The sequence below is a fragment of the Molossus molossus genome, unplaced genomic scaffold (genome assembly GCF_014108415.1).
Source record: "Molossus molossus isolate mMolMol1 unplaced genomic scaffold, mMolMol1.p scaffold_m16_p_17, whole genome shotgun sequence".
NCBI lineage: Eukaryota > Metazoa > Chordata > Mammalia > Chiroptera > Molossidae > Molossus > Molossus molossus.
The window spans coordinates 8,256,905-8,267,284 of NW_023425352.1; the positions used below are offsets into that span (position 1 = coordinate 8,256,905).

General features: G+C 58.2%; 1 protein-coding gene across 1 annotated transcript; it reads right to left on the bottom strand.

Annotated features, from left to right (window-relative positions):
• Window positions 1-3,519: 3,519 nt before the first annotated feature.
• LOC118632794 (sperm flagellar protein 1-like) lies at window positions 3,520-10,023 on the bottom strand. Its single transcript, XM_036266034.1, has 7 exons — window positions 9,885-10,023; window positions 9,291-9,402; window positions 8,079-8,244; window positions 7,752-7,818; window positions 7,223-7,310; window positions 7,028-7,130; window positions 3,520-4,255 (listed from the first exon to the last, which is right to left on the bottom strand). The coding sequence occupies exons 1-7, from the start codon at window positions 10,021-10,023 to the stop codon at window positions 4,160-4,162; spliced, it is 771 nt and encodes a 256-aa protein (XP_036121927.1). The 3' UTR covers window positions 3,520-4,159.
• Between the last annotated feature and the right edge of the window lie 357 nt (window positions 10,024-10,380).

Below are 10,380 nucleotides of genomic sequence, written 5' to 3' on the forward strand. Positions count from 1 at the left end.
TTGCAAACAACACAGAGAAGAAACGAATTTTTGCCGCCCGAGGGAACCCTGTTACCCATTTTAGTTTTCCGTCAGCCTTTCCTGCATCATTGTACCGACTGTCTACGCAGCATGTGCTTGCCACCCTCTCCTGTGACAGTGACTTCTGGGAGCCCACGTACAGGGTGTGAGTTCCACAGAGATGCTCCTTCCTGGTCCTCATCTACTCGGTGTCTGCGCATCTCTGTGTCCAGGCCACCTCCACCCAGTGGCCATGACCTCTCACCTGCCCAGCCCCATCCAAGGCTCTCACCCTCTTCAGGGCAAAGTCCCCCATCACGACCACAGCCCACACACCACCCCGAGAGCCCCCTGACTTCTGGCTCTCTGCCTCAGGCCCTTTGCACCTGTTGCTCCTCTGTCTGAACCTCCAATACGCTCATTAAGTCAATCTTGGTGGGCACCTTGGTCACCCACTCAAGTGTCAGGCTCTATTTTCTCTCCTCCACCACCCCACTCCCCACCAGGGCACCCTTTCCACTTCCCTATCGTGCCCTTTGCGCCCTCTGCCACTGGAGGGCGCGTGCCGCAAGCGGGACACTATCATTAGGCTTCCTGAATGCCAAGCCCATCAAGCGGCAGAGAGAGGGTCCTGTTTCCACATCACTGGCCCCACAAGGCCCGTTTGAAATGACGTTTCTGCCATCACTGAAGCCATTAGGCAGTCCCAGGCCCAGCCCCGCCTGGAGCCCTCCAGGTGTGTCCCCAGCAGCACTGTCTGGCCCAGGCTCTCCGGCCTCTGCTCTCAGAAGCATATCTGGCGGTGAAAAGATGGATGCACAGACACCAAGACGAATCATGAAGACCTGCAAACGCAGGAGCTGGGGCATCGGGTGGGGACCCCAGAGAGCAGAGACCACGAGGGGTCCCATGTTTGTGCCCACACTGGGCCTCACTCAGGTGGCACAGGCCTCATGGGATTTGGGCTGAAGTGGGAATCTCCAGTCCTGTCCTGAAAAGAGGTGAAATCAGGCCTGCTGGTCATTAAAATTCCAGGTGGGTCAACTGTGAAAGGATCAAGAAGGGGTGATCTATACACCCACCCTGTGGAGTCACCCTCGGGCCAGCCCATGGGGCTCCCAGGGCAGTGGATGCTGCCAGGCATTACCAGCCGCCTAGGGTACTTTTGTTGCCCATTTCTCAAATAAAAAAGTGGGTTCCAGGTGCCGAGGCTCACCCGAGACCCTGGGTGGGAGCTCGAGGCGGAAGTGGGTCTCTGATCACATTCACATTCACACCTGTGTGCATCCTAATGTCCCCTTCCAAGGTTGTTCGGTTGTGAAGTATTTAACACATACAAAAAGACCCTCCTCCCAGCTGAAGAAATACCTACTCTCACGCCATCTGGACTGGGGGACGGGGTGGGGAGCTGGTATTTTTATCTTCACCCGAGGGTATTTTTCCATTTTTTGTACAGATAGAGTGGGAGGGAGAGAGAGGAAGGGAGAGAGAGAGAAACATCGATGTGAAAGGGACACATCGAGTGGCTGCCACCCGCACGACCAACCAGGGCCGAGGACAAACTGCAACCGAAGTGCGTGCCCTTAGCGGGAACCGAACCCGGGTCTCTCCAGACCGCAGGCCGACGCTCTAACCGCTGAGCCAAACCGGCCAGGGCTGGTATTTTTATCTTAAAACTCGGTTCCTCTCTGTGGGTTACAGCAAGGGGAAGTGAGCAGGAGTGACCTGAATCTAAGGCCCACACAGCAGCTGCGGGGCTGACAGGAGGCGGGAGGACCACTGAGGCTCCCGTTGCTCCGGGGCCTGCTGACCTGACTCCTTCCCCAGGAGCCCGGTGCTGCAGGAGGAAGGGACCCAGGCCAGGAGGGAGAAGATACGGCTCCTGCACTCTGAGGCACATTTGCCCACTTTTCACTGCCTTCATCTTTGGAACAGGGACGAAGGTCATTGTCATTATGGATCACTTTTGTGGACACTCACTGGGTTCCAGTATTTTCCATGGTACCTCTGTCACCAAGCAGGACCCACCAAGGGGTCAGCCCTCACCACCGCTCCCTCTGAGGCCTGGGCACTTCTTTGCCTCAACATGAAGTAGACACCGAACCAAAGTCTGGGGCCCAGCAGGCAGTGCCTCCTCCCCACAGGACGGCACTGGCCTGCCTTCTGCCTTTGTCCTAAGTCTGCCCTCGAGGCCAGGTTCTTTGGTGATAAACATGGTGCCTGTTTCCCCGCTGCTTTCTCGCTCAGGAGTCAGGCTTCTTGGACCGCTGCTGACACGGGACATCTCCTGAGGTCTCCTGAGCACCGGAGGGCTAGGCAGCAGCCTCAACTCCGCCTCCTGGTGGTTGGAGAACCAGGCCTGTCTGAGCCGCCTCCAGCCCCAGGCTGAGCCCCCTTGAAGCTGACGTGGAGCAGGACAGGCCTGTGTTTGGGGTGGGTTTGGGGTGCAGTGCTTAGTCCCTGGCCTCAAGACACCTCATGCTCAGCACCTGATGCCTGATCCCTGCCAGGGACTTTCCATTGCTACAGGGACTTTCCCCAAATTCCAACCTGTCTCCACCCCAAAGCCCAGCCCTTGGGGAATGACAGGCAGGTCCTGGATGGGGGAGGGGCATGTGAGTCCTCCTGGAGCTGCCCTGCTCAGGGCACCCTTCCCCCTCCTCCCTGCAGCCTTGGGCCCTCCCTGCCCAGCCTCAACCTACACCTGGAGACCACGCCCCCGGAGAGCACACAGATGTGAGCCCTCCTGCTTCCACACACGTGCATGTGTGTCCATGCATGTCTGGGCCTGGGAGCAGAGTGCAGCCCCTTGAGGTACCACAGAAGCTGCAGGGAAGGTACAAGCTGCCCCCACCACGTCCTGGCCCCTGGGCTCCTCCCAGGCAGGTAGGCTGGTCTGGGGTCTGAAGCTGCCTGGGCCTGCCCCAACTCAGACTCTGGGCCAGGCCCTCCCAAGCTATTTCCTGCCCCCCCCCCCCAGCCTGCCTAGCAGCTGTGAGCTGTGGGAGCCCCCTCCCCCATCTCTGGGTGGATCTTCCCACTCCTGACACAAGGACCAGCAGGTACGGCTTGTAGCCCAGATTCCCACAACCTGAGGGGTCTTGCACCTGGTCCCTTCACTGAGGCCCATTGGAGCCTTCCTGACCCTTGAATCTCGAGGATGGACAAGCAGATCCTCCGTCTCCAGTCCTCTTAAGGGCTGGGACCGTCCCGGGAGCCTGCAGCTCTGACCCGTGCCGTCGGGGCAGGGGCTGCTGCGGTGCCGCTGACATGCTATCTGACTCAGAGCGTGTGGACTGTCTGACTCAGGCTGAAACCCTGACGGAGGCTTTAGGTTCTGAGTCTGCCGCTGCTCCACTCAGCCGGGCGGGGCGGGGCGGGGCGCTCTCCGCCCGGCAATGAGAGAGTGGAAGTCAGAAGCAGAACCAAGCCCCCAGCCCCCCACTCTGGGTACAGAGCAGAAGGGAAGCCTGGATGTCAGGACAGAGAAGTCTTTGCCCATCCCCCAGCCACCCTCAGTATCTGGGAGCATCCTGGCCACACCAACACACTACCCTGAAGCCCCCATCTCAGGGCCAGGGGCTGCTTGCCTGGACCTTCCTGCTCACCCTCTGGGCAGGGCCAGGGACCTCCTGAGAACTGGGTGGGGCCCATCCTGCAGGCCCAGCTTTACCTTGACACCCCCAAGCCCCAGAGTAAAGCAGGGTGACCTGGTCCATCTCAAGGGATTGCAGCACAGTACCTAGGACCAGCCAGCACGGCCGGCTGATGGCTCTCCCGTCTTCCTGGCCCCTCAGGCACAGTGGGCCCACCGGGGACACAACTTCCCATGAATAGGTTTCCCCACAGGACTCCAGTCAGTAGACACATGGGTGGGGGAACATTCAGTGTTCACAGACACAGTGATGACAAGACCCCTCAAGGCTCAAGGCAAACCTCGGGCAACACAGGCCAGGTGGAAACGTACAGCCCTGAGGCCTGGCCTCCACGCTCGAGAACTCTGCGCACTGAGGCCCACCTCCCGCCCTTTGTACAAGATGTCCCTCAGCCTGCTGGACAGTGTTGGGGCACATCTGGAAGGTCCCTGGTCTGGGGAGGTCCACGTGGGTTGGAGTTCAGGGTCTAGTTGACTTGGGAGCCTTTCTCTGCGGTCTCGCACTCAGTGGGGCTCATCCCTGTGTCTGGTCAGCTCCCTGATCCGCCAGTCCTTCAGCTCCACCAGCTGCTCCAGCCTGAGCACCTTCATCTGCAGAACCTTCGAGAAAACACACACATCTGAGCATTGCAGCAGGACCTGACGCCCCGCCCACCTGCCAGAGCCGGGCAGTTCCAGCTCCCGAGCCGCGTGTTCAGCCGGCCATTCTGCAAGGCCGCAAGGCTGACAGACCCAAGGCCGTTGAGTGGGACAACCCAGAGGGAGTGCCACAGGGAAGTCACGGGAGAGGCTGGCTTTCCTCCCGCCTTGCCGCCCGCGCCGCTGCAGGCCGAGCCAGCAGACGCGAGTGAGCGCTCCGCAGTCACTGCAGATGTGCCAGGGGTACTTCTGAGCGTTAACAGTCAAGAAAATACTAGTGTGAAGATGATGTACAGAATTGTACACTTGAACCCTATATCATTTTATTGACCAACATGCCCCCAATAAAATCAATTTTAAAAATCTGCCCGTGCCCTGGCCGATTTGGCTCAGCGGTTAGGGCGTCGGCCCGCAGACCAAAGAGTCGCAGGTTCGATTCCAGTCAAGGGCATGTACCTCGGTTGCAGTTCGTCCCCAGCCCTGGTCGGGGTCATGCGGGAGGCAACCAGTTGATGTGTCTCTCTCACATTGACGTCTCTCTCTCCCCCCGCCCACTCCTTCCCTTCCACTCTACCTAAAGATAAATGGAAAAAATATCCTCGAGTGAGGATTAAAATAAATAAATAAATAAAATAAAAAAATCTGCCAGTGAATCTAGTTTTATCAGAAAATAAAGACAAAAACCGTTCCCATGAAGAATGAGGATCCGCCCAGCCTCCCCCATCAGGGACAGCCATGTCACAAGCCTCCCCTTACTGGAAGCAGACCCGCCAACACCACCAGGCAAGAAAAGTGGAAGAGGGGGATTTGAAAACGTCATCTGCCCCCAACACCGTGTCCAAAGTGAAGTCAACGGCGTGACAGCGCACACTCCAGCCGAGGACAGACAGCTCCAGCTGCCCAGGGCAGTGAATCAGAGGCCCCCCGCGAACCCTGGGCTGCATGGGCCAGCGAGTGGCCAACCACACTACCCGTATCCTGGCCACACACCCCCCCAGTGCCTACTTCCCAGAAACAAGCTTCGAAGAGCAGGGGCAGCCCAAGGCTGCCTACTCTGCAAACTTCCTCTTGCCAACACAGAGGCGCCCACCACATGCCCACCCAGGCCCTCAGCTGCTGCCCCCATGGCCCCTGGGCATCTGTCACCCCACCTGAGATATCCACCCCAGCAACAATCGCTGAATGGCAGGTAGAGCTGCCTTCCCCTCTGGGTTTTGTAAAAGGAATCATTATAATCCACCTTGTTAGCCCATGGACCAGAGCCCCGTGCTACGAGAGACCTCGCTGAGGCAGCAGCTTCATGTCTACTCATCACTTCCTCTCCGCTGTCCCTCGGCAAAGGCAAACCACACGATGACATCACTTTCCTGCTTTCTCAAGAAAACGGCTCACCAGGATCACGATACCCACCCGGGAACCACCGTCATCACAGCTCCTGCGCCGCTTTGGCTCTGAGCAGACTGGTGTGACCAGCACCCCCACCCCACCCCCACTGTCGGGTCGGAAGCTGCAGCCTGTGCTCCCAGGGGCGGCCGTTCTCTGGCAGTGAGGAACCCGAGCACTTTCTAACTCAGGACCACTGCAGACTCCTGGCGAAGGAGCCGAGGGTCAGGCACACGCCCTTAGAACCAGGTATCCGTGAGAACCAGGTGTGTGTCCTCAGAACCAGGTGTGCACAAAAGAACCAGGTGTGACTTCAGAGCCAGGTATGTGACTTCAGAATCCGATCTGTGCCCTCAAAACTAGGTGTGTACCCTCAGAACTAGGCCTGCACCTTGGGAACTGTCTTCTGCTCCCTGACTTGGCCTCCACAGCCTTGGGCCTATGGTCCAGCACATCTGGGTGGTGACATCTGTGACTGTCAGCAGCCCCTGGAATGTGGGCCCTGGGGTTTGATAACTGGGGAGGCTAGATGGTGAGTTCTTGGTGGGTGCACTATATTGTTCTATATGCTTCTGAGTACATTGGGAATATTCCATAGTTAAAAATAATCAAGCCGCCCTAGCCGGTTTGGCTCAGCGGTTGGAGCATCGGCCTGCGGACCACAGAATCCCAGGTTCGGTTCCCACTAGGGGCACATACCCAAAAAATAACATAAAATAATAATAATATTAATAATAATAATAATAAATAATCAAGCCTTTGCTGTTGGTTGACGCCTCATCCCTTACGCCAAAAGGTGATGGGTTCGATCCCAGTCAGGGCACATCCAGGTTTTGGGTTCAGTCCTCAGTCCAGGTGTGTGGGGAGGCAACCGATCAAAGTTTCTCTTTCACATAAATGTTTCTCTCCCTTCCTCTCTCTAAAATCAATTACAAAATTTTTTAATAAAAAATAATCAAAATAGCCCAGTTGGTATGGCTCAATGGTTGAATGTTGACCCAGGCACCAAGAGGTCGCCGGTTCTATTCCTGGTCGGGGCACATGCCCAGGCTGTGGGCCTGATCCCCAGTGGGCACGTGCAGGAGGTGGCCAGTCGATGTTCTCTCTCGTCAATGTTTCTCTCTCTCCCTCTCCCTTCCTCTCTAAAATCAATAAAGAAAAATAAATAAATAAAATAATCAAATTAAATGTGGATTGTCCTTGGTCAGAGACCCTGCCTGCCTCACCTACCGCCATACCCCCCACACTGGGTCCGAGCTTCACAGAAGGAAAGGCAGAGCCTCCCCATAATGCCACAAGCAATCTGGGCTTCCTGAGGGAGGCGGGCACGGAGGGCCCTGGTCACTATACCTTGACTGTCTCCTGCAGCACAGCCAGCGCCTGCTCCTTTTCCTCCAGCAGCTGCTGCACTGCAGGGTCCGAGTGCTCCCAGAGCCCACCAGCTGGCTGCTGGCTGAAAGGCAAACACCTGGCCTTTAACCTGGCAGCTGGCAGGAAAGGGTGGCTGGGGTACAATGGCAGAGGGTTTGAGAAACAGGGGCCTACCCTCTGCACCCACAGTGTCCCATCTTCTCTGCAACCCCCTCACTCTGAAGGGTCTTCACTCCAGAGGGCACTGGGGGGCTCAGCAGGCCTGCAAGACAAGTAGACACGGCTCAGAGAGGAGCCCAGTCAGCAGCAGCACACAGGGTGGGGGCACAGCCCACACAGACAATGCCATGTGGGCATGGCCCGGCCTAATGCCACCCTGAGGGGCAGCCTGGATGCCTCCAAAAGGCTTCCATTCGGAGATGTGTCCATTGAACAACCGCCGCCCTGCATGGCCCCTGGACAGAAGCTATGGGCTCCCACTCAGGAGGCTGCAGCCCCGAAGGCGATGGCATCAGGACTCCCCTCTCAGGCCCCTCAGGGCGAGGAGCTGCCCTTCTGGAGGCTGCCAGCCCCACTGGGCTGTGTCACCTGAGTACACCTGCCCTCCCTCGCAGGTGTGTGAACTCGAGGGCACCACACGCCTGTCTCTGTGGTGCTGCCCCTTACAGGAGGCTGTTTCCCACATCAGCGGTTTGGATACTACCAGTGTCGGGGGTGCTTGCAAGCCCCACCCACAGTCCATCAGCATCGGCCTGGGAGACTCCTGGGTTCTGCAAAGATTTCAGAGGTTAGACAGTGAGATGCAGTCCGGCAGGGCTCACACCAGACCTCATAGCCAACTTGCCTCCCAGCATTTCCCAGTCACAGAGGGGGTGGGGGTGGGTGAAAGGGGTGTGGCCTGTGCAGGCCTGGGAACAAACGTCGAAAAGTGAGTTTTCATCACCACTTATTTCCTGGTTTCACCATGTCATTGACAGATATGAGACCACATTTAAACATGACAGACAGCGGGTTCAAAGTCGGTACGTACAATTGTACCAAGTACAGCTGCCCTGGGTGGGTCTTCATGGACAGCAGCATCCACCACCTTCTCCCTCAGCACACACAAGATGGGCTCAATGGCCCCGGGCGTGTTGGCCACCACCTTTCGGATATCCACCTCTGAGACACAGAAATGCAGCTTGTGAAAGACTTTTCTGCGAAGGAAGCAGGGGGTGCAGCCCTCAGAGCAGTGCACCCTGGCTCTCCTTGGAGGGGCTTTGGGATCAGGGCTACTTCTTGCTCCACAGCTGCGGAGACCTGGTGGCTATCTTGTTTCCAGCTATCTCGTCAAGGTCACAGAATACTGCTCAGGCCTGGTGTTTCCAGCCTGGGCTACCATCTCCCTAGTAAGTGGCCCAGGGACACTGCACGGTAGAAGTCACCTTCCTGCCTGTTACCCTTCGCTCTGAGTCAGTCCTGCTGGCTCACCTGCAATGCCCAGAACCTGACTTCTCACCACCGCCTCCCCCGGTATCAACCTCCCCTCCCCTCCCCTGCAATAAGGCCTCAACCCTGCAGTGCCCCTCAGCCCCAGGCTAGGAGCAGGGTCCTCAGCAAGGTCTCCAGGGACCTTTAGCGGCTCTGAGAACACTCCTTACCCAGCTCCAACCCCTCGGTTCACCAAAGGGACTCTGCACCCTACTCTCCACTACAGCCCCCGTTGCACCCACAGATCACCTACTTCACTGTTCTGTCACTTGCTCAGGGGCCCTGCCTCATCCCCCATTGCACTCATCACACCTGACACATCTCCTTTATCTGTCTTTCCTCTAGACTCAGCCCCAGGAAGGCAGAGGCTGTTCACTGCCGTGTCTGCTGTGCTTGGAGCAGAGCCCCGCACCCAGAATTATTGTTGAGTGAGAGAATGAGAGGTGTGGTCAGCAAAGACTGGACACACAATCAGAGGGAAGGACTGATACCCTAGTAAGCTGAGCAGGTCTCAAGCTGACTAGTGCTGTCTTCTTGTTGGGAACCCCCAGGAGCCCCAGGTTCATTGTGAGATTCTGATGACAGGAACAACACTGACAGGGTGTCTGGGAAACCCATAGCAAGGAATCAGCCTGAGAACTTGTCCTGGAGACCAGGTGGGGCGGGAGAGAGGCTGCCCACCCAGACCAGCCTTAGGGGGGGGGGCCCTCCGGGAGCAGGACTGGGGGCTCCCACAAAAAAAAGGCAAAAGGCAGGGAGGCGGAGAGCCTGCCTGTTGAGAATGCTCCAGTTGCTGAGCTTCTGGTCCGTGTTGCAGGTGGGCACATAGTTGTGCAGGTCCACGAGGCGGGGGTGGAAATGCTTCACAATTTCCGCCAGCATCACTAGGGGTGGAGTGGAGGGTGCAAGGTGAGCCTGGCCCCCCGATTTTAGGAACCTCTTATTCCCTTCCATCATCAGTCTCCATGGCCCCGAGGTGGATGAGCACAGACAGCGGGCGTCCTGGGCGAGCCACAGCTGGGACCAAGGTGTGGGTGCCCCAGGGGCAGGGGTGTGAGAGCCGGGCTGGGTCAGAGGTGCTGGAGGGAAGCCTGAGTTTGCGCCACCCGCCCCCAGGAATGCCAGGGGAGGGAACTGTATGCGCAACGGCCCCTCTCTGGGCCACCGTCCTCCTCCTCCCGGGGCGTCAGGCCCCATCCCGCCTCCCCTCCTTTCTGGCGTCCTGCGCATCCCTTCCGGGGCGCCCCTCACGCCCTCTCTGGGGTCTTCAGCACTCTGCAGGGAGCCTGGGGACCTGGGTCAGCTCGCGAGGCACTGGCCCTGGCCGGCCACGTCCCTCTCTGCTCGGGGCCGGGCCTGGCCTCACCGCCGTCGCTGAAGTCCCGAGCCAGGTGGCGCTTGGGGCGGCTGAGCGGGAGCCCGTCCAGCCAGGTGTAGAGGCTGCGGAGCGTGCAGGGTGACAGCGGCGACTGGCCCGGGGCGCTCGGCGGGGCGACCCCCAGCATGGCGGCGGGACGGATTGTTGGAGCCGTTGCCAGGAGACAGCGCCGGAAGGGGCGGGTTGTCGGGCGGAGACAGGGGGCGGGGCCGGAAGGGCAGGGGTTTTGTAGGTGCAGGTTGAATTCTACTGGGGGGGGGGGCCAGACTGCTCAGTTTGAGGGGGGGGTAGCTTATGAGAAAGTCAGAGAGCAAAGAAGGTGAAAAGTCGCTGCCCTTGTACAGTGTGCATTTTATTTATTTATTTATTTTTAGAAAGAGAGGAAGGGAGAAGGGGAAATAGAAACGTAGATGAGAGAGAAACATCCAAGGGCTGCCCTCGGCACGACCCCCACTGGGGATCAAGCCTGCAACCCGGGCATGTG

What these genes read in the sequence shown, in the direction of transcription:
- LOC118632794 (XM_036266034.1), bottom strand. Translation starts at nt 10,023, where the DNA reads ATGCTGGGGGTCGCCCCGCCGAGCGCCCCGGGCCAGTCGCCGCTGTCA. An exon ending in AACTGGAGCATTCTCAACAG is followed by an intron (nt 8,245 to 9,290) that starts GCAGGCTCTCCG and finishes CTTCCTTCGCAG; the next exon opens with AAAAGTCTTTCACAAGCTGC. An exon ending in GGACACTGTGGGTGCAGAGG is followed by an intron (nt 7,131 to 7,222) that starts GTAGGCCCCTGT and finishes TTTGCCTTTCAG; the next exon opens with CCAGCAGCCAGCTGGTGGGC.